Genomic DNA, 27,515 nt, shown 5'->3' on the forward strand with positions numbered 1-27,515 from the left:
GTCCCCTCAGCTCTGACAATAATCAGTCAGCTAGTTACCAATGCTACTGGATTCTGTCTCCAGACCATCTACTACATGCAACACCTTCTCCTCTCCATCTACGCTGCAAAGACTTTAGGTCCTCACCTCTCTTCATCTACGATGGCCAACTAATGGATTTTCCTGGCTCTAGTCTCTCTCTCCTTCACTCAGCTATAGCCTCTAGTTGACCTTTCTAAAGCCCAAGTCTTAGTATTTGTCATAATTACTCCTATTTTTCAGAGCCTCCAATGGCTCTTTGTTTTTCCTAGGGATGAAACCCAAACTCCTTGATAAAACATTCACTCACATATCTAAGTACTGGAAAAACAGAATTAAGCAAAAACTAACATGGGCCTTGTCCTCATGGAGCTTAATGTCAATGAATATCTTTGCAACTACTCATGCAAATCACGGTAAAATAGCAATTGTGTTAAGTACAATGAAGGGCAAATGCTTACACAGCATTATAAAAGAGCTTACAATTGTGTGTGTGTGTGCACGCGAAACAGACACATACAGATACATACATACACGCACAAACACACACACACACACCCCTGATTGGGAAAATGAACAAAGGCTTCCCTGAGTAGGTACTGTTCAATATGAAATTTGACGGTTATGTAGGAAGTAAACTGGGAAACGAAGGGAAAGGTTAAGTGTTTAGGGTAGAGAGAAAAGCATGTGTAAAGGCAAGAAAGAACAGAAGCACAGCTAGTATAAAGAACTTAAAGGCAGCCCATGGGAGGAAAAAGTACAGAAGGAAGAGGGTTAAGAAACTAGACTCAGGACCAGAGAGGCTAGATCACATAGTTTATAGACTTTATAGACCATATTAAAGATTTGTGTGTGTGTGCAATTTACTAAGCAGAAGAATTATACAAGCACATCTGCATATTGTGATGATTACCTTGGCTATTAAGTAGAGAACAGCTTTGAGAAATCTAGAATGGAAGTAAAGATATTTGTTAGGAGATAACTGCAGTGGTACAAATAGGAGATGACAACAGCTTAAACAAACTGGTCTCCAAGCTTTTTTGATCATGTACCTCCCACCACTAAGAAATTTTTGCATTTGTATCTCCCAAATACGTATACTGTATGCATTGTTATTTAACTAGTATATATTATGTAAAACCAAAATACTGAAATTTTAAAGGGCTCAGATAATATTCTAGAGTAATTTAAAAATTATATTTATCAATGACAACAACACTTTTCTTACACACACACAAAATATATAGTGCTTCAAAGGTCTGACACCAAAACTGGCTTGATATTTGGTTTCATTGGACATCACAAAGACACAGCTATACAAATGGAAGTGCTATACTTACTAAATCACGATATCAAAATTTCAATTTATACCTTAATTATGCAAAGGTTTCTGTTGAAATTGAGCTAATAGATTTCCAATGTTCAATGATACAAAACAGGTTTTCAAGAAAATAAAAGGTTGTGGTTTAATATTTTTAGGAAATAGGTTCAAAACCCACTGAAGTTAGAAAATTCTGTTTCTAAGTCTTTAAAGTTTGCACATATGACAATCGTCATAGTTTCTGTCAACAATAAAAAATACATAGTAATGACATTATTTTTTAAATCCTGTTTTCCTAGCTTGAAGCAGTCACTTTTTCACTCATTAAGACATCACTTTTATTCTAAGAAGAGGGTTTAATTTATTATTATTTTAAATATGTTATGAAAAGATCTAATGTATTTGGGACTTGTGTGTGAAAGAGTGAGAGGGAAGAGGGGAGAGGGAGAAAGGAGTGAGGGAGGGAGGAAGGAGAGAAGAGGGAGGGAGAGAAAGGAAGGGAAGGGGATGTCTAATTCATGGTTTTTTTAGCTTGAATTATGCGTTTATATAATTCAAGATAGAGAGGTACAGAGACTACATTTATTTTTGATGTGATTATTTTAAAATACTAACATTGTAGTGGTTTGGGCGATTAGGTCAGAGCCAGATATTCTTCAGAATCATTATGGATTAAGCACTGCCTTTCGATGAATTCTTTTCTTTTTTTTTTTTTATAAGTGAGCTAACTTCTTATGTCATTAAACAAATAATCAGTGAACTTCTGCATTAGTATAAAAGGTATCTGGGAGTGCCACACAGGTTCTCCATGAAGGAAGGAGGAAGAAAAATTATTTATACTTTAGGATTTAACTTCTGTTATATCTTTCTTTGAGTGGTATACACACAAAAAATTGCTTTTCAAGTATTTTATAACTAAAAAAGAATCTAACAATATCTTAAACTACCAGAAGCACCTGCACTTTCATCAATCTATATATAGCTAACTTTGTACACTGCATGATTTATTCTAATATTTGTTTCTTGAATCTTTAGCTTTGCTTTCTAAGCCTGTTTCAATAGTGTTTCCTGACAAAAGAACGCATTTTAGTATGTTTTCTCTGTGTTCTCTCTGTAGTGGATTTCAGTCATTTTCATTGGAGTAAAAAGACTGAGTTTTTAAACAAAGATTATAGAACACTGGGAGAAACATCAAAAGAAGTTTTTAATAAAATTTTATTAGGCCTGATCTACGTATAACGACTGAACTGAATACCACATAATTCAAAATATCACTAAGTACAAATTATGATGCTTTCAGTTTCATCAGTTACTATCTCAAGGCACTTGCTATATACACTAAAGGCAAGGTTAATGATAAACATGCATTTTTTCTGCTTATGGCATCTTTGTTTCTACTTTGTAGTGGCAGATGAAGAGCTCATAACAGGAGAAGGACAATCTCAACTCTGCCACTTTCTTGTTTGGTCAGAAATGCATTTTAGTGTTACTTTCATCCAGTAGTTTCACTGCAGGTAGGTCTTTTAAGCCATCTGTGCATTAGTGAAGATTAGTTGAATTAAAACCAGTTAATACAATCTGTAAATCATCTTAACCAAGCACACTTAAAACTGCAATATGACACAGCTAGGAAGAACAAATGAATGAAAACAACTCTATCAATTTTCCATATTGAAAAGACCTAAACTTCTCTTGGGATACCTCACATACCAGACATAAAATGTGACCATCTGCCATTTGGATCAAGAGACAGCAAAATGTACGTATTTGATTTTTCTTTTAAAATTAAAAAGCAAATAAATTGGGATTTTTAGAACTAAAAAATAAGAATAAACTTTTCACCCCCATCCCCCATTCTCTAATGCACACAACACTGGGGTATATGTTTTCCACTCTGGAGACCACTGACTTACCACAGCGGTAACAATAAAGATGGAGAAAAATGAATGAAATTGAAATGCATTAAAGGAGTTAAAATCATTAGGACTTGGTGACAGTCTATGAGGTGTGATGAAGAGCAAAGTGCCAAACATAACTCCTATAAGGTTTTCTAGCTTCACTAAGATATGGAACAGCAGAAGAGAACCATGCTTATTTTTCTCTTTGCTTTTTGGTTGGGAGAAAAATGACTTCTCCTCATGTTTAACTGTGCATCCAATTAAACACTAACATGTAATTCTTTTTTCTTTCTTTTGTATTACTTCATTTCCACAACCAAATGCTTGACACATTGGCAGAACACATTTCTTCTTTTGAATTCTCTTATAGTACTCAACACAATGCCCGGAAAACTTACTTTTAATGGTAGAGGGAGAGACAGAAGAGAAAAATGAGCAACTGAAGAAACAAAGTAAATCTAGATGAGCAGTGTATAGTGGGAGACAAGGAAGAAATAGGTTAAACAACATTCAATACTCATGAGAAGCTCAATGAAGATAAAAAATGAAAAACATTAATTGGAGTTGCCAAAATGGGCCCCTGGTGATCTTAATGTTTTTGGTGAGACACTGAGAGTGAAAGCAAGATCAGCTTGCACTGAGGATTAAATGGAGGAAAGTATATAGACAGCAAATATGAACCACTCTTTAATAAGATTAACTCTAAAGTGGAGGAGTAGCTGGAGAACAACATGGAACAGACTGGATTTTTTTGTTGTTGTTGTGTTGCTTTTAAATGGCACAGATAAAGAATGGTTAAGCAAATGATAGTGATTCACTAATAAACTAGCTCTCCAAGTATGTTCTTAAACTCAAATTCTCACCCATGACTGTGAACTGCTCTTTCAGATCTGTTAATGGGTAGGAAATCTTCTCTGTTGTGGTCCTCTTCTTCCCATGTGCTTCTGGCACTCCTGCACTTCCCGCTCTAATCCCGGTTGTTGTCATCTTCTCTAGGATGCCGTCTCCAAATTCCCTGAGTATCAAAACTTTGTCCCTTCTCTGTCCGCTCATTAGACTTAGTCCATACGGTCAGTGCACAAGGAGAATAAATACCTATTAAAGCTTCATATAAAGCTTTAAGCTATATTATATGTGAAGCTGTATTCACTGAAAATTCAGAGCATGAGACAAGCTATAAAAGAGCAAAACCCTGTAAAAGCAACCCAACCAAAGCAATAATCATTAAGCAGCTAACTGAGCTGTTTAATAAATATCAAAAATCTAAACATAGTTACCTGAGTATATATACCCAAATTCAGTCAATAAACATTTACTGAATAGCTATTATGTGCTAGGAACTATTCTACACATTGACGCCATCTAAATGGTTCAGTGCTGCGTGTACAGCACCTAGAACACTGCCAGGGATTGTTCAGAACATACAGTGAATATGAGTAAAGGCAGTCAAAAGCTTTAGTTTGCTTGAAACTATCACTGGAAAATCTACCTACCTATCTCTAACTACACCCATTCACTCTGCTTTCCCTCCTGTGAAAAAGAATGACCTAATTGTGCTCTATTCTAAGGCCAATCTTCTCTACTTGGGCATGAATGTCAATCCCTCTTGTGGAGATTTCCTAAGGTTACCTTCTCTCTTTCCCATGTATCACTTGTTTTTCCTTTTTTACAAAATCATTTTCATCAGCATATAAATACGATAAAATGTCCTCATCTTATAAAAAATGCCCCCCTGATAATATCACCATACCCTTTTGGCACCACCACATTTCTCTGCTCCCTTTTACAGACAATGCCTCAAAAGAAAATCTCCATTTATATAATCATTGCCTCCAATACTTTTTGAGCCCACTGCAATCGTTCTTTTGCCCTCACCTTTCTAACTAGAAGTGTCACCAATAAAGAATACATTGTCAGGGATGTGCTGGTGGTCCAGTGGTTAAAAATCTGCCTTCCACTGCAGGGGACGCAGGTTCGATCCCAGGTTGGGGAACTAAGATCCCACATGCTGCGGAGCAACTAAGCCTGCGTGCCACAACTACTGAGCCCTTGCACTCTAGAGTCCGTAAGCCACAACTAGAGAGAAGCCTCCATGACACAACAAAGAGCCCACACACCACAATGAAAGATTCCACATGCCGCTACGAAGATCCCACGTGCCACAGCTTAGACCCAATGTAGCCAAATAAATAAATAAATATTTTTTTAAAAAAGAATACACTGTCAAGTACCATATGATATCACTTGTATATGGAATCTAAAATATGACAAAAATGAACTTACCTATGAAACAGAAACAGACTCACAGACATGAAGAACAGCCTTGTGGTTGCCAAGGAGGAGGGGGTGGGAGAGGGATGGATTGGGAGTTTGGGATTAGCAGATGCAAACTATTATATACAGAATGGATAAACAACAAGGTCCTACTGTACAGCACAGGGAACTATATTCAATATCCCATGATAAACCATAATGGAAAAGAATATGAAAAAGAATGTATATGTTTGTGTAACTGAATCACTGCTATACAGCAGAAATTAACACAACATTGTAAATCAATTATACTTCAATAAAATTAAAAAAAAATTTTTTTAAAGCTGGAAAAAAAGAAAAAGCATTGCAATAAAAAATACATTCTCGGGAATTCCCTGGTCGTCCAAGTGGTTAGGACTCCACGCTCTCACTGCAGAGGGCTCAGGTTCAGTCCCTGGTATGGGAAATAAGATCCTACTAGCCCTATGGCGTGACCAAAAATACTGTAAATAAATAAAATTTTTAAAAAATACATTGTCAAATTTAGTATCTGAAACATAGTAAGAACTTAGTATCTGTTTGATAAAACACATAAACATACCAGGTTTACAGAGATGAAAACTAAAATATCTGAGATTAAAAATATGTCAAATGGGATTAATAGCAAACTAGACAATGCAGAACAAAAGTTTACTGAACCTGAAGATACAGCCATAGAAAGAACTCAAATGAAACAACAAAAGATAAGAGATTGAGAAAAATGAAGAGCACATTGCTACACTGTTGAACAACTTCAAGAGGCCCAATATACATGTAATTGGAGTCTCTAAAGAGGAAAAAAGGAAAGAAGTGAGTACAGAAACATATTTTGAGGTAGTAATAGAAAAATTTTTCCAAATATGATGAAAACTATGAACCCAAAGTTCCAAGAAGCTAAAATCAAACAAACCCAAGCACAAGAAAGATGAAGAGAATCACACCAAGACACATCATAAATGAACAACTTAAAATCAGTTGCAACCAGAATACTCTTAAAAGCAGCCAGAAAAAAAAAAAAGACACATTATACACAGATGAAGAAAGAACAACAATAAATTACTTATCAGAAACAATGCAAGCCAGAAGACAATGGATCAACATCTTCAACCTAGAAATCTATATTTAGTGAAAGTATCTTAAAAACAAAAAAGAAAAGGTGAAATAAAAATTTATTTCAGACATACAAAAGCTAAAAGCATTTATCACCAGCAAATAAGCACTATAAAGAAAAGTTAAAGAAGTCCTCCAGGTAGGAGGAAAATGATACCAGAGAGGAATCTGGATTAACACAAAGGAAGAAAGAGCAAATGAAATGGTAACTATATGGGGAAATACAAAAGCCTTTTTTTCCTATTATTTAAATCTCTTTAAAAAATAACAGACTTTAAAAATGATTAACAATTTTGTGGGGTTTATAACTTACATGAAAGTAAATGTATGCAACAACAGATGCGGAGAAGTGAAAAACACAAGCATAATGTTGAGAAATTTTTATATGATAGAAAAGAATGGCTTAGTATTACTTGAGACAGATTTCAGTAAGTTAAAGATACATTCTACAAACCCTGAAGTAAACATTCAATAACACAAGAATGACAGCTAATAAGCCAAAACTGATATGTAATAATAAGAAATACTCAATCCAAAAAGAAGGCAAAAAAGACCAGATGGGGCAGGTATATATCAAAAAGCAAGATGGCAGAGATAAACCCACCCATATCAATAATCACATTAAATATAAATGGACTAAATACCCCCCAAAAAAGGAAAGTGTCAGACTGAATACAAAAAAGCTCTAGATAAAATTACGTTACCTATAAGAAATGCATTTTAAATGTAAGAACACAGGTTAAAAGTAAAGGATAGAAAAAGGTATACAACCTAACATTAATCAAAAGAAAGCTAAGTGGTTATATTAATATCAGGCAAAGTAAATTTTATAGCAAAGAATAATATCAGGATTAAAGGGAGGTCATTTCATAATGATAAGGGGCCAATTCATCTAGAGCTAATCACAATCCCAAATGTTTAAGCACCTAAAAGCAGAACTTGAAAAAGCAGGAATGAATAAGTAAGGACAAAGAGACAAATTCAAAGTAATAGCTGGAGATTAACTATAAATTAATAATTGGCAGAACGAGAATTAAAAAGAATAAAAACACAGAAAACTTGAATAACACCATAACTAACTTGATCTAATTGACATTTACAGGACACTCCACTTGACAATGGTACACTCTTTTCAAGGGTACACGAAACATTTACCAGAAGAGACAATATTCTGGGCCATAAAATAGTCTTAACAAATGTAAAAGGATTCAAGTCACACAAAGTATGTTCTCTGACCACAATGGAATTAAACCACAAATCAATAACAGAAGATATATGGAAAAAATCTCCAAATATTTGGAAACTAAATGACACTTCAGAATAACCCACAGAACAAAGGAGAAATCAAAGAAAGCAGACGTTTCTGTTGACGGAATTCCCTGGCGGTCCAGTGGTTAGGACTCCGTGCTTCCGCTGCAGGGGGCACAAGTTGGATCCCTGTCCAGGGAACTAAGATCCTGCATGCCATGCATGATGTGGACAAAACACAACAAAACAAACACAACAACAACAAAAAGTTATGTTGAACTGAACAAAAATGAAAACATATCAAAATCTCTGGGATGTAAACAAAACATTACTTAGAAGGTAGTTTATAGCATTAAAATCCTATATTAGAAAGTGAGAAAGATCTCTAATCAACAACCTTAGCTTCCAGTTTAAGAATTTTTTTAAAGGAAGAGCAAAATAAAGCAAAACAAAGCAGAACAAAAAAGTAATAAAGATCAGTGTAGAAATCAATGCAACAAAATTGAAAAACAATGGAGAGAGGGAAAAAAAGCAGTTTTTTAAAAATAAGATCAATAAAACTTACAAACCTCTAGACAGATGAAAAAGAGAGAGAAGAAACACATTACCAATAACAGGAATAAGAGAAGTGGCATCACAACAGATTTTTAAAAGTATAATAAAAGAAAATTATTGAAAACTTCACATCAATAAATTTGACAACATTTGACAATGAGTGGATAAAATGGACAAATCCCTTGAAAGACACAACTGCCAAAGCAGATGCAAGGAGAAATAGATAACATGATTATAAATTCAATTTTTACAAAACTGTCCTACAAAGGAAACTCAATACTCATAGGGCTTCACTGGTTAATTCTAGCAAACATTTAGGAAGAAATAATATTAATTCTATACAAATTATTCCAGAAAATGGAGAAGAGAGAATAATGTGCCAACTCATTCCATGAGGTCAGCATTACTCTGATACCAAAGCCAGACAAAGACAACAAGAAAAGAAAATTACAGACCAGTATCCCTCAGGAACATAGGTGCAAAAATTCTGAAAAAAAATTTTTTTGAAAATCAAATTCAACACTACATAAAGCAGATAATACATAATGACTAAGTGCAGTTTTTACCAGGAAATGTAATGTTGATTTAAAAATTTAAAATTAACCAATGTAGTCACCATTTCACAGACAAAAAAAAAGGAAAATCCTCTCACTATATCAATAAATTCAAAGAACACATTCAAAAAATCCAAAATTCATTCCTGATAAGAACCCTCAGGTAAATAAAAATAGAAGGGAACTTCCTCAACTTAATAAATGACAGCAGGCTTCCCTGGTGGCGCAGTGGTTAATGCAGGGGACACAGGTTCGATCCCTGGAATCTGCCTGCCAATGTAGGGGACACGGGTTCGATCCCTGGTCTGGGAAGATCCCACATGCTGCTAAGCAACTAAGCCCGTATGCCACAACTACTGACCCTGCGCTCTAGAGACCGCGAGCCACAACTACTGAGCCTGCATGCCACAACTACCAGAGCCCACGTGTGTAGAGCCCATGCTCCGCAACAAGAGAAGCCACTGCAATGAGAAGCTTGCACATCGCAATGAAGAGCAGCCCCCGCTCGCCGCAACCAGAGAAAGCCTGTGCGCAGGAACGAAGACCCAATGCAGCCAAAAAACAAAAAACAAGAAGATCCAGTCACAAAAGACCACATGTTGCATGACTGTATTTATATGAAATGTCCAGAATAGGCAAATCTACAGAGATATAATGTAAGATTAGTGGTTGCCTAGAGGCTGAGGGGTGGGGAGTGGGGCTGGAGGAAACAGGCGGGTGACTGCTAAAGGGTACAAGGTTTCGTTCTGGGGTGATGAAAATGTTCTAAAATAATTGCGGTGATGGTTACACAACTCTAAATATACTAAAACCCAGTGAATTGTACATTTTAAATGGATGAACTGTATGGTATGTATATTACATCTCAATGAAATAGTTACGGAAAAAAAGGAAAAGTAGCTATTAGCCAGAATTACAAACTTATATTCAAAGTCTTCTGATAAACTCAAGCTTTAACTTACAATTAAAAAAGAGGTATAGCTATTAAATAATATAAGAGACAGAATATTAAAAAATAATTATTTAACCCAAAAGGATCTTAAGAAAGGGAACAAAGAAAGAAAAAGCTGATGGGACAAATAGAAAACAAGTAGCAAATGGAATATTTAAAGCCTACAACACTAATGATTACATTAAAGGGAAATCTTTTTTTTTTTTTTTTTGCTGTACGTGGGCCTCTCACTGCTGTGGCCTCTCCCACTGCGGAGCACAGGCTCCGGACACACAGCCTCAGCGGCCATGGCTCACGGGCCCAGCCACTCCACGGCATGTGGGATCCTCCCGGACCAGGGCACAAACCCGCGTCCCCTGCATCGGCAGGCGGACTCTCAACCACTGCGCCACCAGGGAAGCCCCAAGGGAAATCTTTTGAATGTGCCAAGATTACACAGTACATGGGCAGAGTAAATAAAAAATCAAGACCCAATTATATGCCACCTATAAAAAATTCACTTTAAATATAAAGACACAAAAAGATTAAAAATAAAAGAATAGAAAATGTTAAACCATGTTAACCATAAATTCTTAAAAAGCTGGAGTGGCTTTTATATGAATATCAGACAAAGGAGAGTTGATTGTCAAACTAAATAGCACAGCAAAAGGAACCATAAACAAAATGAAAAGACAACCTACAGAATGGGAGAAAATATTGCAAAGAATGCGACCAACAAGGGCTTAATTTCCAAAATATACAAACAACTCATATAACTCAACAACAAACAACCCAATCAAAACATGGACAGAAGACCTAAATAGGCATTTCTCCAAAGAAGACATACAGATGATGGCCAACAGGCACATGAAAAGATGCTCAACATTGCTAATTATTAGAGAAATGCAAATCAAAACTACAATGAGGTACCACCACACCCTGGTCAGAATGGCCGTCATTAAAAAGTCTACAAATAGGGACTTCCCTGGTGGCACAGTGGTTAAGAATCTGCCTGCCAATGCAGGGGACACGGGGTGAGCCCTGGTCTTGGGAAGATCCCACATGACGTGGAGCAACTAAGTCCGTGCGCCACAACTACGGAGCCTGTGCTCTAGAGCCCGTGAGCCACATCTACTGAGCCCACATGCCACAACTACTGCAGCCCACGTGCCCAGAGCCTGTGCTCTGCAACAAAGAGAAGTCACTGCAATGAGAAGCCCACACACTGCAACAGAGTAGCCCCCTCTCACCGCAACCAGAGAAAGCCCGCAGACAGCAACGAAGATGCAACACAGCCAAAAAATTAATTAATTAATTTTTAAAAAGTCTACAAATAACAAATGCTGGAGAGGGTGGGGAGAAAAGGGAACCCTCCTATACTGTTGGTGGGACTATAAGTTGGTATAGCCACTATGAAAAACAGTGTGGAGGTTACTCAGAAAACTAAAAATAGAATTATTATATGATCAAACAAAATAAACTTCAGAACAAGCATTAATACCAGATACATAGAGGGAAATCTTATAATGAAAAAAAGAGATCAATTCATCAGAAAGACACAGAAATCCTAAATATATATGTACCTAAGGACAAAGCTCCAAAATACATGAGTCCAAAATGGACAAAACTGAAAGGAAACATACAAAACCACGAATACAGATGCAGATGTCATCACTCTCCTTTCAGTAACTGAGAGGACAAGTTGATAGAAAGTCAGTAAAAATATAGATGACTTAACTACTCTCAACCAACCATATCTAACTGACACATATAGAACATACTGTGTCTGGTGCACATGGAAGAGTCACCAAGAGAGATCATTTACTAGGCCTTAAAACATTTGAATAAATTTAAAAGGACTGAAATTCTACAGCATATATTCTCTGACAAGAATATAAATAAATTAGAAATCAGTAACAGAATAATATCTGGAAAATCCTCAAATACTTGAAAATAAAACTACATATTTCTGGGCTTCCCTTGTGGTGCAGTGGTTGAGAGTCCACCTGCCGATGCAGGGGACACGGGTTCGTGCCCCGGTCTGGGAAGATCCCACATGCCGCGGAGTGGCTGGGCCCGTGAGCCACACCGCTGAGCCTGTGCGTCCGGAGCCTGTGCTCCGCAACGGGAGAGGCCACAACAGTGAGAAGCCCGCGTACCAAAAAAAAAAAAAAAAAAAAAAACCCCTACATATTTCTAAATAAAACAAAGAAGAAGTCACATAGGGAATTAGGAAATATTCTGCACTGAATGATAATAAAAACACAATATATCACCATTTGTGAGGTACATTTAAAACAGGGCTTAGAGGGAAACTGATAGTTTTATATACTTAAAACAAGAAATGTTTACAATCTATGATCTAAGCTTCCAACTTAAGAAATCAGGAGAAAAGCAAATTAAACCCAAAATAAGTAGAAAGGGACTTCCCTGGTGGCGCAGTGGTTAAGAATCTGCCTGCCAATGCAGGGGACACGGGTTTGATCCCTGATCCGGGAAGATCCCACATGCTGCGGAGTAACTAAGCTCGTGCGCCACAACTACTGAGCCTGCGCTCCAGAGCCTGCGGGCCACAACTACTGGAGCCCATGTACATAGAGCCTGTGCTCCGCAACAAGAGAAGCCACTGCAATGAGAAGCCCCACGCACTGCAACGAAGAGTAGCCCCTGCTCACTACAACTAGAGAAAGCCCACGTGCAGCAACAAAGACCCAATGCAGCTATAAATAAATAAATAAATAAAAAATTTAAAAAAAGAATCTTCAAAATAAGTAGAAAGAAGAAGATAATCACAGTAAAAGCAAAAATCAAAGAAACAGAAAACTGAAAAAAACTAAAAGATGGTTCTTGGAAATGACCAACAAAACTGAAAAAGGTCTAGCTAGACAAATCAAGGAAAACAAAAAGAAAGAGAAACTACAAATCACCAATAGCAGGGAAAAGAGTACTTCACTATATATCTTACAGACATTAAATAGTAAGTATAGATTATAAATAACTGTGCCAATAAATTTGACTGAAACGAACAAAATTACCAAAACTGACATAAGAAGAAATCGAAAATCTGAATAGCTCTATATTTAATAAAGAAATTTAATTTGTAATTTAAACCTTCCAATATAGACTACTAGGGGTACAGACAGCTTCACTGATTAATTATATTAAACATACAGGGAAGAATTAATACTAATATTTCACAAATTATTTCAGAAAATAGAGATGAAGGGAACATTTCTTTGCTCCTTTTAAGAAGCCAGCACTATCCTGATATCAAACCAAAGACATTATTAGAAAAAAACAAAACAAAACTACAATCATCACCCACCCAACTCTGGCATCACCACAACCACCACACACACACACACATACACACACACACACACACACACACACACACGGCAAAGGCCAAAGTTTGAACTGATATTTCAAAAAGAATGGCCAATAAGCTCATAAAGAGGTTCAACATCATTAGTCATAAGGGAAATACAAATTAAAATCAATATGAGATACCTCTACATGCCCACTAAAATGGCTAAAACTAAACAGAATGACAAAAGAAAATGTAGGCAAGGATGTAGAACAAATGAAACTATCATACACTGCTGGGAAATGGGAGTGGGATAAGGTAGGAATGTGATACAATCAATTTAACACACACTTAACACATGACCCAGCAATTCTACTTTTTTCCATATGACTCAGTATTTACCCATAAGAAAAGAAAATATAAACACAGAAATGACTGTTAGTGAATGTTTATAAATACTTAATTCTTAATAGCCCAAATCTAGAAACAACCCAAATGTTCATCAACAGGTGAATGGATAAATAAATTTTGGTATTTTCATACAACAGAAATAAAAATGAACTATGAATAAAAAGGAAAAAATTACTGATATATTCAAGAACATGGAAGAATTCCAAAAGTATATACTGAGCAAAAGAACGCAAATAAATATGCCAAAAAAGTATACACTGTATGGAGTACATTTATATGAAATTCTAGAAAAAGCAAAACTTACCTATAGCAACATAAAACAGGTCAGCCATTGTGTGCAGCCAGTGGTGGGGGTGAGGGGGACTGGAAAGGAACTTGAGGGAACTTTGTGGGGTGACAGAAATGTTCTAATTCTTGATTAACGTGGTGGTTACACAGGTGCATATGTCTATCAAAACTGAGGCTGTACATTAAATATATGTGCATTTTTTATGTGTAAACAAAGTTGACTTAAGAAAGTAAAAGAGTGGTATGGCACACATATAGGCAGATGTGAGTGATATACCCCACATCACTTACAAAAATAAACTGGGCTAAATATAAACAAAGAAAACAAAACTGCAATCACATTAAAGGAAAAATAAGAAGATATGTTTATGATCCTGGAGAAGGAAAAGCTTTCTTTAACAAGACATTAAAAAGCAAAAGCTTTATAGAAGAAAAAGATAAATTTATTCATCAAAATTAAAATCTTCTAGACCATAAAACTTAAAAGGGCTCTAACTGGGAGAAACATTTGCAGTATATGGAACAAATTATTTGAATCCAGAATTCAAACAACACAAAACAAAACAAGAAATTCTGCTGAAACTTATTCAGTGAAAGACGTAGCCCAAAAGGCAGAGGAAATAGGCCAATTCATCCACATAGAAGTTAAATGGACTAAAGATGATGAAGCTCACTAGCAATCTAGGAAATGGAATGCCATTTCCCACTCAAAAAACTGGTACTTAAAATAACAAATAGTGCTGTGCATGTAAGGAATAACAGAGAATACAAGTGGGAGTACTGACTAGTACAATCACTATGGAGGGGATTTGAGAGAATATATTAACTATATACCCTCAATATCCAACAACTATACTTCTTGCTCTTTACACAAAAGAAACTCATATGCACACAAGAAGGCATGAACAAAGTTATCCACTATAGCAATGTTTACAATTTAACTTGGCAACAAGTTAAATACCAACAGGAAATGGCTAAATAAAGTAAGATATACTTATAAAATGGATGCAGTTAAAAGAACTGAAATACCTCTATATGTAATATATCATCTATATATAATCTCTCTCTCTCTCTCTCTATATATATATATATACACACACATAAAATAACATGAAAAAATCTCTAAGACCTATTGCTGACTGATGAAAAATACAGTAGACTGTATCTGTACAGAAATTAAACAAATGAGAAAATACAAGTATGTAACAATTACATTACATGTGTATGTAAATGTATATGAAAAGACTTGTAAACGTATGTATGAAGTAGCTCTGGTGAGATGTAGGAGACAGAACATAGGGAAGACTATTATTAGGGGTCCTGCCCAAACTTTCACAAGGAGAATATACCTTTGCATTATTTGTATAAGTATAAATTAATGTAAAAAAACCAAATCTGCTGATTTTAGATGAGCTTGGAACTGTTGTCTGAGGAACCTTTACCATATGACGTAAGTACGGTTGTTGTGTCTTCTGGAAAGGAGTTCCTCATACAAACAGTTTGGGAAGTCCTTATCATCTGTGGCCTAGCATATCATAATAGTTTGCAACAAACATTGATAGCTTCTAAGTCTCTTTCCCATGTTGCCTTCAAAGATTTTCCAAGTATCTCTCAATCCAAGTTAATCTCGATTCTATGTTCTAGTTTTATTTTCTTCATAGTAATATCACTATCCAAACTTACCTATTTATTCACTTATTTATTATCTATCTCCCACTAGAATGAGAATGGCAAGATAATTCTGAATTCACATGATTTTAGTCAAGCCATTTAGAGTTTTCTTACAGTATATAGACACACTTCATTTACTTACCTTAGTTGGAAAAGGAAATTTGGAAGGTTCGGTTTTGCATGGCGTATGAATAGCCGTTAGAGGGGGAGGCCATGAATGCGTCATCTCCTGAAATGTAATTATTACAGTTTGTTTTCAAGCAGGTCAAGGATAAAAATTACACAGCTAAAAACCAGATTTGTATTATAAATGCTGGTTTCGTGATTGCTCCTCCAAAAGTATATATATTTAATCAATCAATATTAATTAAGCACAGTGTGTGCAAGGCACTATGTATGTTATGGGGTAGGTAATAGGAAGATAAACAGTTTACACTCTCTAGCTTCAAGGAGCTTAGAGTTAAGATGGTAAGACCTGTGAACAGTTATAGAAATCAGCCTGTAATCAAACACAAGGCTAGTAAAATGCTACTGAGGAAGAGCTTGCTGTGGGAGTGGGAGGAAGGGATTAACAGTAAGAAAAGCAGCCAGCATTTACTGCGTACCTTTAATGGGCCAGATACTGTTATTTTACATGTTTGTAACTCAACTGGTCATCATAATGACATTATGAAGTAGATACCGTTATTATCCTGACTCTATGTAGGACAAAACTGAAGCACAGAGATTAAGTTATTTACTCCAGGTCACACACTTAGTAAGTAATGGACGCAAAATTTGATCCTAGGTAGTCTGGCTACAGAGCCCATTCACTGAAAGGATATTTTGGTCAGGTGGAGGAAATAAGAAGAGAGCTATCAAAAGCACACAAGGAGGAAAACAGACAAGAAAGGCCATAGGTCTGATTTTATTCAATGCCTTCTGTCTAATCATATGCCAAGTATGTCCAAGTAGAGGTTTGGATATAATCACAATGTATATGTTAGAGAAGCAGGAAAGAGAGAGGTATCAGAATAAGGAGGGAGTGTTTTATCTCTGGCATTTAGTTCAAAGTAAGCCATCAAGTAGTCTGAGAAAATACAATAAATTAAAGGTGATATAACTTCTAGGAATTTACCCTATAGCTATACCCACACAGTTATGTAAAGATACATATTCAAGGGGTTCACACTTTTAAAAAATGAAAACAACCTAAATATCCAACAACAAAGGATTAGATTACCAGACATTCATACAATGGAACACCAAGCAGACAGAAAAATGAGAAAGCTACCTACTGAAATAAAATGATATCCACAGTTACTATTAAGTGGCAAATACACATCATAGTGTATATCCTCGTAAATGCTTATCGATGAAAAAATCTCTGGAAGACAGTTAACAGTGGCTACCTCTGGACAACAGAATGACTGAAGGAGGAAGAGACAAGGGCACTTGATGCAGCTTCTACCACTTGAATCTTCTGAAACAGCCACCTGCACTAAACTTGCTCTTTATCCTCTTACAAGGCTTTATTTTTTAATAGCATTTCACTTTCTGAAGTAATTGTATATAATTGATTATTTCCTACATCCTGCTCGAGAATGTCAGCTCAAAGGATGCAACACTATCACTATTATCACCACTATGTCCCTAGTGCTTGACACACAGTAGGTACTCAATTAGTAAGCTTTGAATTAATACATCATTTTTTACAATAAACATGTATTACTTTTAGATTAGAAAAACTTTTTTTCCTTTAAGTTCGTGATGGGGTTCCCAGAAACAATATGACTACAAATATCAAGAAAACACAAAGGGGGACTTCCCTGGTGGCACAGTGGTTAAGAATCCGCCTGCCAATGCAGGGGACACGGGTTTGATCCCTGGTCTGGGAAGATCCCACATGCCATGGAACAACTAAGCTCGTGCGCCACAACTACTGAGCCTGCGTTCTAGAGCCCATGCACTCTAGGGCCTGTGTGCTGCAACTACTGAAGCCTGAGCACCTAGAGCCTGTGCTCCACAACAAGAGAAGCCACCACAATGAGAAGCCCGCGCACCACAATGAAGAGTAGCCCCTGCTCGCCACAACTAGAGAAAGCCTGCGTACGGCAACAAAGACCCAACACAGCCAAAAAAAAAAGAAGAGGAAAAAAAAAAACGCGAAGGGAATGTAGACCTGAACTTCCTTGCACGCTGTACATAGGGAAGGGAAAAGAAACAGAAACTCATACGCCCCAGGTTTTCAATGTTGGCATTTTACACCTCAAATACCAAAATACTCTCAATAGAAAATCTATTTAACTCCCTACCATCAAATGACTGAGCACCTATTATACCCAAGGCCACGTGCCAAGTCCTGCATATACATAAAATGTAGAATAAATGGTCAGTAACATCAAAGATATAATTAAATATAAGAAAATCTAAGATTTCTTCCAGGTATTAAAGTGCCATGCATTTTTGAGGATTTAGGAGTAAAGATATATGCTCCCTTAAACTTTTTATGTACATGGCAACTGAAAAATGAATGCAATATGAGTTATCACTGTAGTCTGATGGCCTGATACAGGGGGAATAAGGATTTCAGTGGGATTCTAAGAAAAAACAGAATCTATGTATAACTGAAGAGGAAGGAGAAACACATTCCATGAAAGTTTACTTTACAAAGATGAAAGAGCAAGAAAGTGTACGGCTTAGGGAAACCAGTTTGGCAAAGTGGTCAATCAATAGTGCGAGAGGGTGAAACTGGCCTGTGGACAGCCTAACATTTAAAATGTTAAATTTGCACACTATTCTTTCTAGGGTCCTTAGAGAGCCACTGAAAACTTCTAAGAAGGATATCATTTTATGAAGACAAAGGATTAAAGCAAAGAATCTGGCAGCAATACAGAAGACAGATGAGCAGGGAAACTCTGGAGACAGGCAGAGTGAGGACTGTATATTACAATTACTGAAGCTCAAAGTGGCAGAAATGGAAATGAAGGAATGAATATTTTCAAGGAATTTTCAAAGTCTACATGAAGTTTTTGTGATTAAATAGAACATGAGAGAAAGAAGTGGAAAATAACTAGGATTCTACACTTATAAGCAAGGGAGAATGGAGATACTACTAACAGAAGTTAACTCTGATAAATATGGCTTTAGACATGTTGAGTCTGAAGAAGCAGGGAGAAATCCAAATGGAGACCCAGCTAAGAAGCAATTAAGAGACACAAACCAAAACCCAAAGGAGGCCAAAGCAGGAAAGACTGAATAGCTGTCTAACAGATAAATCCCAAAGGATGGAGGAAAATCACATCAAAGAGGAGAAAGAAAAGAGGAGAGGCTAGACAACGCACTCATATTTAAGAGATAAGAGAAGACACAAGTGTTCCCAAAGGGCAGAGAATGTGAGACAAGAAAGGTGTGCGGAAAATAAGAACAGAGAAGCACGACAACAGTCAAGGAAGAAAGAATGATGTTTTCTGAAGAAAAAAATAAAAATTCTTCAAAACAGCAGAAAGAACTCAAATGAAGCCTCTGATGACATGGAAGATAATGACCTTGGAGAAACAAGTTCAGCAGAATGGTAGAAGTAAAAGAGATTTTAGCAAGCTAAAGGAAGGAAGGAGAAAATGAAGTGGAAGCAGCCATTACAAGTAGTCTTTCAAAAGTATCCATAGTGAAATACAAGTACAGACACAAAAATTCAAGAGTGTACACAAAAAATACAATTAATATGTGACTGATGCTTTTTGTCTATTGAGCCAAAAGCAGTCACTGTCACTCAGTTCACTGGACTTTCTCTTCTTCCAAAGGACAACGTTTTCTTTTCCCAACAGAAGAATGTACTCTTTGGTCATGTGTCAAGTTTAAACATATTCCATTAAACACTCAAAATGTGTAGTATTCAGAGAAGATCTTTCATCGTAGGATTTGACCAGTATATACAGATGAACTACAAAGCAAGCTATTTTCAACACAATGGTTTGACTGATAACTACTGAGATTTTTAGTACTTCAAATTATTAACCAATAAACCTGAGAAGGTACAGTTTATATTTGGTTTCTTCCTCTTTTCAAAGCAAGCTGTTAAGACTAGAGTTTGTTTTTACTTACAAAACAAAAAAACAAACCAAAAAACCCCAGCTTTTTGAGGGCAAATAGTAAACAAACCAAGTGATTTAGAACTTAAGTATGAATATAAGTAGAACAGAGTCAATTATTTTTGACGGCCATAATCAGGTTATACATGTAAGCAATCTGCTGCAGTTTCAGACACTTTGTGAAATACAAAGGGAAGGAGGGTAAGAGGTAGCAAAGCATCATAATTAAAGAGACTAAAACTATTTTTTAAAAAACTTACTTTAAGAATTTCATCCACACAGCTCACATCACCAGAAGCAGATGCCTAAAGAAAGAGGAAAAGAAACACACGTTAGATATGGAGTCATTTCTTATTAGATTTTCATCATTTGTTGCACAGCTTTAACATTATTAGAAATGAGATTAAAATTAAAGGCATATTTAGTATCGCACTACTCTAAGTCAGAACACTAATTAGAATCTTTGGACTAATTTCCTTAAATACAAATTTTCAAGCACTAAAAAAATTTTAATCACCAAGCTGTACATGACTGGAAGAACTTTATATTTTTAAAAAATTTTTTAATTAATTATCTTTGGATGCATTGGGTCTTCGTTGCTGCGCACAGGCTTTCTCTAGTTGCGGCGAGTGGGGGCTGCTCTTCACTGAGGTGCGCAGGCTTCTCATTGTTGTGGCTTCTCTTGTTGCAGAGCATGGGCTTGAGGCATGCAGGCTTCAGTAGTTGGGGCAGGTGGGCTCAGTAGTTGTGGCATACGGGCTCTAGAGTGCAGGCTCAATAGTTGTGGTGCACGAGCTTAGTTGCTCCGCGTCATGTGGGATCTTCCCAAGACCAGGGCTCGACCCGTGTCCCCTGCATTGGCAGACGGATTCTTAACCATTGCGCCACCAGGAAAGTCCCAAGATAAGATTCCTTAAAAAAAAATTTAAGGACTTCCCTGGTGGCGCAGTGGTTAAGAGTCTGCCTGCCAATGCAGGGGACATGGGTTCGAGCCCTGGTCCGGGAAGATCCCACATACCGCAGCGCAACTAAGCCCCTGCGCCACAACTATTGGGCCTGCGCTCTAGAGCCCGTGTGCCACAACTACTGAGGCTACACGCCTAGAGCCCACGCTCCAAAACAAGAGAAGCCACCACGATGAGAAGCCCGTGCACCGCAACGAAGAGTAGCCCTCACAGCAACAAAGACCCAACGCAGCCAAAAAAGGAATCTTATCTTTCTTACACTTGGATTAGAAATAATTTTTAAAATGTACTTTTTTCAGGTGAACAATTTGTCAAAAATTTAAAAGCTGGTTTATATACAAAATATACCATGGTACTGAGATCATCATTTCACATAAATAACAAACAGAATAAAACCAATATTATTGAAAGATTAGTTGTCTGGAACATGCTGGACATTTTACATAGTATTTCTTAAATCTCGAAAGTTAATTTTATTCTGAAGTACAAACAGGAACTGGAGAGCTACAGTGAAGTCTAACTCTAAGGATCATGTTATATTATTTGAAGAAAGAACAAGTTACCACTTTACTGTTCTCTTGAGAGGAGTAATTATATGACAAATGCTACAAACAATGAGTTTCCCAAGGCCACAAGAAAGATTTTTAAATGTCCTTAAGACAGCATTTTACCTATTCCTGATCCCTTCCCCCACCGTTTTAAGCTATGATTTTCAGCTACTGATATTACTTAAAATATTTTTTATTGCAAAAACTAGATTAAAAGATAAAATTTCAGCTATTTCACAATGAATACTCACTTCTTTGGTTATTCTGAATAGCATGTTTTGGTACATAGTTATAACTACTGTAAATTTCAAACCACCACTATGCCTGGAGCAGCTGCCTCAAACCTTTAAGTGTAACCAGAGAAAAGGATCATGGCCTCCAAACCATAAAACATTACCATCTTCATGTACCCAAAAAAGTTCCAACATTCACTGCAACGAACCATGCCCACATCTCATTGATGAGCATCACAATGAGAAGAGAAGTAATTTTTTTTAAAACAAAAGAACACAAGATGTATTATTCCATAAAATCAAAACGAGGAAATCTAAGGTATTGATAGACCATGTTTTAATTCTGTAACTGACTTGTCATTTTAATATTTGAGAACAATGAATGACATTTTCTCTACTGCTCAAGAGGGGCAGCTAAGAGCTCTACAGATTCACTTGGGAGTCAATCACAAGTCTTTCCTTAAACTTTTACATTCCTTACTATTAAGACAAAGAGACAGTTCAAGTTCAAACATAATTTCAGGGTGAATTGCTTCATATAGTTACAATGTTAAAAAGCTCTAAATGTGTGACTTACATCCAATGGTTGGGAAGGTATTTTCAGCTTGGTGAGATGAGCTTTGCTGCTGGGCTTTAGTTCAGTCATACTGTTGCCATGAGATTGGCTGCTGTAGTGTTCAGAGGACAGTTTTGGTTCCATGGATTCCTGTCCATCCATAGGCCGCACATAGGCAGTGGGTTTCTGTAACATTGAACTGGACTTTGACATCAATGAAGGCGGGAAAGACTGATTTGAGTGCTGCCCACTTGAAAAAGGTACTCGGGAAGGAGAATCCCAGTTTGCATCAGGGTCCCGAGGTGATTTGGAACGTTGATGTTCCTTGCTATGGTGATCATTCCCATGAGACCTGGAATGACTGGAGCTTAATGAAGAAACAGCCTGGGGTTTTCCAGGGCTGGAAGAGCGTGATTTGGAGTGTTCTGATCCATGCTGGCCTTTTTTCCGGCTACTGCTCCCACCACTGCTGTATGAGTCACGGTCATGCCTCTGGCCACTGCTATTAGCGCCACTGCTGGCACCTGCACTGGCCCGCTGGCTACTGTGTCCACTCTGTAAACCTGAGGACCGTTTCTGAGACTGAGAAGTGCTGGGTGCAGGTCCTACTGGAGTCCATTTGCTACTCTGATGAGAGCTCCCATGTCTCTGTTCAAAGAAATTTGGGTTAGATTTTTCATCTGCTGTCGGCGGTACTGTAGGCTTGGGAATTGCAACAAGCTTTGGTATAGATCTGTCTCCTATGAAATCCTTCATTTCATCGTAGTTTCCAAGCATACTCTGAATACGACTTGACAGCTTATCTTCTTTGCTAGTCTACAAAAACAATTGTAAAATAAAATTAGCAAAACTAGAAATAAAAGATGCTTCTAAACTAACTTTACAAACTTCAAATGGAATGGAACTTTTCAAAAGGAAGTCTCATCTCATATCTTAAGGTTAAAATCTCAAAACAAACTCCAAATGTATATATTTTTATGATAAAAAAATGAACTGAAAGTGAAAAACCTTCATGTTGAAACACAAATATCCTAGAGGACACTGAGAAATATACACAATAGACTACAGGAGATTTTTTAAAAATCCAAATTCACCAATAAATATATTGGAACAGTAGTAAAATCTTTTGAAAAGCAGGAAAATTATGCCTTTATGTAATTAAGTTCCAAGTCACAGATTAGCCAATACGCACATTTTGGCAGTCTAGGAAAACATCATATTCCTTATAATTCAATGTTATAGTTAGAGGCAGAAATAAAAACTTAGTTAAACAAGTTATACGCAAATGACTTTTTAGAATTCCTTCTGTTACTGTGACTCAAGAAGTTAATAAAAATCAACAACAAATTAAGCATGGAAAATCCAGTAATAAAGTTTTAAATCTTGACTATTAATTCTGACCATCAAATGCTCCAACTTTTGAAGTCAATAATACATACTTTAAGTTTCAAGAATTATTCTTGAATAGTAAGGTCTAAGATGTCTACAAGCTTTAGGACTCTTTTGTATTCATATACATGAAAGAAAAAAGTTGACTGATTACATTAAAAGGGAAATCAAGACTTTGAAACAAACAGAAAAGCCTGAACCACCACTATTTATTTTGAGGTTGGCAGGAATCAGTAATGACTTTAGATTATTTGAAAATCAGTCTGAGAGGTAAATCTACAGCAATTTATTGACAACATCAAGATCAGAAATCAAATCCAATTCATTACAATGTAATTACAAAATAAATTGTAGTATGATTCAAAGAATCTGGACCAAACTCCTGTTTTTTTCCAAAATGTCTTTTATCCCAAAGTTTTGTGTTACACTCATAAATGATGTTAGTATAACTGGCCTTCACTGGACAATCCTTATAAGCTCTGAATAAATGGTTTTTATAAAGCTCCCAAATGGTTTCTACAAACACCAAATGTTATAAGGGTAAACCCAGGATATGTCGTTACATTCATATTTCATCAGAAAAAAGTCTAACCCACTCTCAATCTCATACTATAAAGCCAACAATGGTCACTAGTGCTGCAATACATAGTATTACAACTATTATACACAGTACAAGCCTTTAAATTATAATAATACTTCCAATGAAATCCAAAGCCAAATCAAACATTAGAGAGACATTTGTGGCCACTACAGCTACAACAGTCATCAGATTCAGTGTTTTATGTAATCCCAAATCAAGTACCATGATAGTTAAAAAAAAAAAAAAAAAAAGCAATTAGTTCAATTTATTGAACGTTTGATAACATGCTTTAATCTAAATGTGATATTGTTAATTAAGCATTAAACATATAGAAAACCAGAATTTAGTATATAATAACAGAAAAAGAATCAGATTGATGCTGAAGACACATTTATTCAAACTTACTAATAATCACTGAAACTTAGTAAACTAAGTAAGCAAATGGCAAGAAATAGGGAGAAACAAAAGAATCTATGAAATATTTGTCTTTGATGTTATACCCAAACAGCCAAGGAAACAGCAGACAATGCATAGTGATTCACAAACTTTTAATTTAATTCAAGGCTCAGAAAGGTGAAATGCCTGCTCAGGGTTAGTGGTAGAGCCAGTAATACAGATATGAATGTTTGAGCTACTCCAGACCATATTTCAAGAGTATAGGGTAGCAATGGGGGTAGGGATGGGGGGTTGTGAGGATGACGTTAGGGTACTAGTGATGCTGTAGTTCTTGATTTGTGTACTAATTATGTGAGGATGCTCATGTGGTGAAAATTCTTTCATTTGTAACACTTACTTTGTGTACTTTTCTATAGTATGTTATACTGCAATGAAAAGTTTACATCAAAAAAGTATATTCTATTATGAGAAAAGGAAAAACTGTTAAAAGGTGTAACATAATAACTCTTTCTAATATAAAAACTCAAGTTTAAAAATTTTAAAAGCAAAAAATGTTATGTTACAGGGGAAAAAACATTCAACAGACAACTTACAACTTTGTATGGCTCAGCAAAGAGAGGAGAGCTAGGTGGGAAGGCGTCGTCCCCCTGCTGAATTTCTTGATTCCGCCTTTCCCGTTCTTTCATACGCAGCACATTCCGGTCTTCACGGTTCATGTTGCTATGAAGAGAAACACAACCTTTACATCACAGGAAGAAAAGGAAAAATTAAATGTTCTGTACTCATTTTGTCACTTTAACGCTTCAATCGGAGATTCCCTTTCAACTTTCAAGTAATAACAGGCATTAGCACTGAAGTTGGGTTTTGGCAACAGTTTTATCAACTAAACCAACAGTGTCTTCCACAACTATCCAGACAGGAAACATTAGCCCAGAATATTAGGATCCACCCCACTGAAATACTTAACCTTATGAACTTTTAAATGTTCTGCTAGCTAAAAGTCAACTAAAACTTCTATATTCAAAGGGAAAGTAGTACTTAAACCCATAATTCTTAATATTTCCTATAAGCCTTCTGTGGTTTCCTCTTCAGAAATCTAGCTATTCTTTGCCATTAGAGGCATACAACCCACTCCCACCTACCACCCTCTCCCCCCAGGGTCCAGTGCTTTTCTCTACTTTGCATCTACCTTATCTTGATTTCTTTTTGTCCCAAACACAGCTTCCTTGGTGTCCATCCTTATGGCAGTTTGACCTCAGCTTTGCTGTTGCTCTAGATTCCCTAAAAAACGACATTTCTGCTCTAAATACATTAATATTTCAATTAGCACCTCAATAAATGGCAAAACTGAGGCTTTCAGCAATAGAATCTAAAATTAACTTGGGTTAGTAACAGTAGTCGAAATTGTATGGAAAAAGAAAAAGTCTTTTGGGAGAAAGGGTAAATGAGGGTGTCATTTCTATAATCATGACAGTATGTTGTCATACTGTTGTCACTAAGAACAAACCAAGGAAAATAGTTTATTTATAGCAGCAGGAATTTTGGTTAAATAGATAATGAAAAATGTTGTCAACACACTCTTCCCAGGAGATAGATTTAATCATCTGTCCTGGTTATGTTTTGTTTTGTTTTGAAAGTCCTGTTGGCGGCCAAAGGGAAAAAACAGGTTATACTGTGGAGTATTTCCAGCCTTATGATTCATAAATCAAATCAAATCAGAAAATTAAAGTCAATCAAGACTGGGGGAAACTATAATCATAAAATGAGAATGGACAGCAAAACCAATATATTCTTGAGGACTTTTATAAGTACAAATAAACATTCAAAGATAAAACATCCTGATTTGCACAGTTTAATATCATGCAAATAAAGCAATTTAGTGTTTAAAAAAATGTTCTAAGTGTCCAAATGTGTATTCAAGTTCTTTCTTACATGCACAATTTTCTAATAAATTTATAAAAGAATATAAACTATTTTGAGGTTATGGAAATAGTGTGTGCTTGCTTTGGTCTCCCATCAGAACCACAAAAAGTATTTGATTCTTTCTTTAATAAATACCATAAAACACCTACACTTTGGTACTCAAAAATAAAAACAAAGAACATTTATTATCCTCCAGCACACTTGAACCAACTAATAACTGTATATCACCAACAGTCAGGTTTCAAATAGACCTCTAGGGCTATGGTGCTGCAACATACAAACTTATCTGTATCTGTTAGGGTCTATGTTAACGACCGATTTCCTTATGTTTCCCTAAATTTAATTCTTGAAAGATCAGAAAACAACAGAAATGCCTTATTTAAACTATGATTTAATTTTATGTATTCAACAGCACTAAAATAATCATGCAAGAAAAACGTGAACATTTACTTCAAAAACGGATGATTCCCACAACAAAATTCCTCCTATAATTCAATAATAAAAAACCTTTTCTTAAACAATAAGTCATCACACTGAATACTTCCTCTTTTAAACAAGGCTGCCAAGAAGCTCATAATGAAATTAAATGATTATAAGAACTAATATTAAGTTCTATAAGCTTATAGAACTATAAGCTTATAGAACAATAACTTATATAGAACTATATAAGCTTATAAAAACTAATATTCTAGTTGTAGCTCTTATTCTCTAATTTTTTTCTGATTTGACTTATTTTCACATCTAATATGTCAGTTCTATTCTTTTCTCCTGTGTCTTTCAACATCAGTATCTCTGCCTAAAATAAAGTTTTCCCCAAAGCAGTAATTCCAGTAATTCCACTTGAGCTGCCCTAAAATTATTATGAAATTTAAGTATGACTCAATTTGAAGTATATCTCTGTTTGTAGAGGCAAAACGATATTCCTCAGGACATCTGCAACTGTACTGAAACAGGATTCAGTAAAAAATAACAAATTGCTGTATCACAACAATATGTGACTACTAGATAAAAAAATTTTTAAAAGAAAATTAGCAAGTAGAAAGGAGGTTCTTCATCTAAAATTTTTAATTACTTAAGGTACATTGTTTAAGTACCCATCCGGTACTTATTTTAAGTTGATATATTAATGACAAATTTTTTCTTCCAGTTTTACTGAGGTATAATTAATATACAGCACTGTACAAGTTTAAGGTGTACAGTATAATGATTTGATATATATCATGAAGTGATCATAACAGTAAGTTGAGTGAA

At 35.9% G+C, this 27,515-nt stretch overlaps 1 protein-coding gene across 3 annotated transcripts in view; it reads right to left on the reverse strand.

The window, feature by feature from the left end:
• Positions 1 to 27,515, reverse strand: part of AFF4 (ALF transcription elongation factor 4) — an 87,832-nt gene that overhangs the window by 32,913 nt on the left and 27,404 nt on the right. For 2 of the 3 annotated variants that reach the window (XM_067731725.1, XM_067731723.1), the window contains exons 2-5: positions 24,935 to 25,061; positions 21,998 to 22,792; positions 19,935 to 19,979; positions 15,747 to 15,833 (exon numbers count right to left, since the gene is read on the reverse strand). In XM_067731725.1, coding sequence (XP_067587826.1) covers positions 15,747 to 15,833; positions 19,935 to 19,979; positions 21,998 to 22,792; positions 24,935 to 25,057 — 1,050 coding nt within the window. In that variant the 5' untranslated portion in view covers positions 25,058 to 25,061. Of the gene's footprint in view, positions 1 to 15,746; positions 15,834 to 19,934; positions 19,980 to 21,997; positions 22,793 to 24,934; positions 25,062 to 25,530; positions 25,623 to 27,515 lie in introns of all 3 variants that reach the window. The other variant, XM_067731724.1, reaches the window with a different exon arrangement.

Source organism: Pseudorca crassidens, chromosome 3 (assembly GCF_039906515.1).
Source record: "Pseudorca crassidens isolate mPseCra1 chromosome 3, mPseCra1.hap1, whole genome shotgun sequence".
Classification (NCBI taxonomy): Eukaryota; Metazoa; Chordata; class Mammalia; order Artiodactyla; family Delphinidae; genus Pseudorca; species Pseudorca crassidens.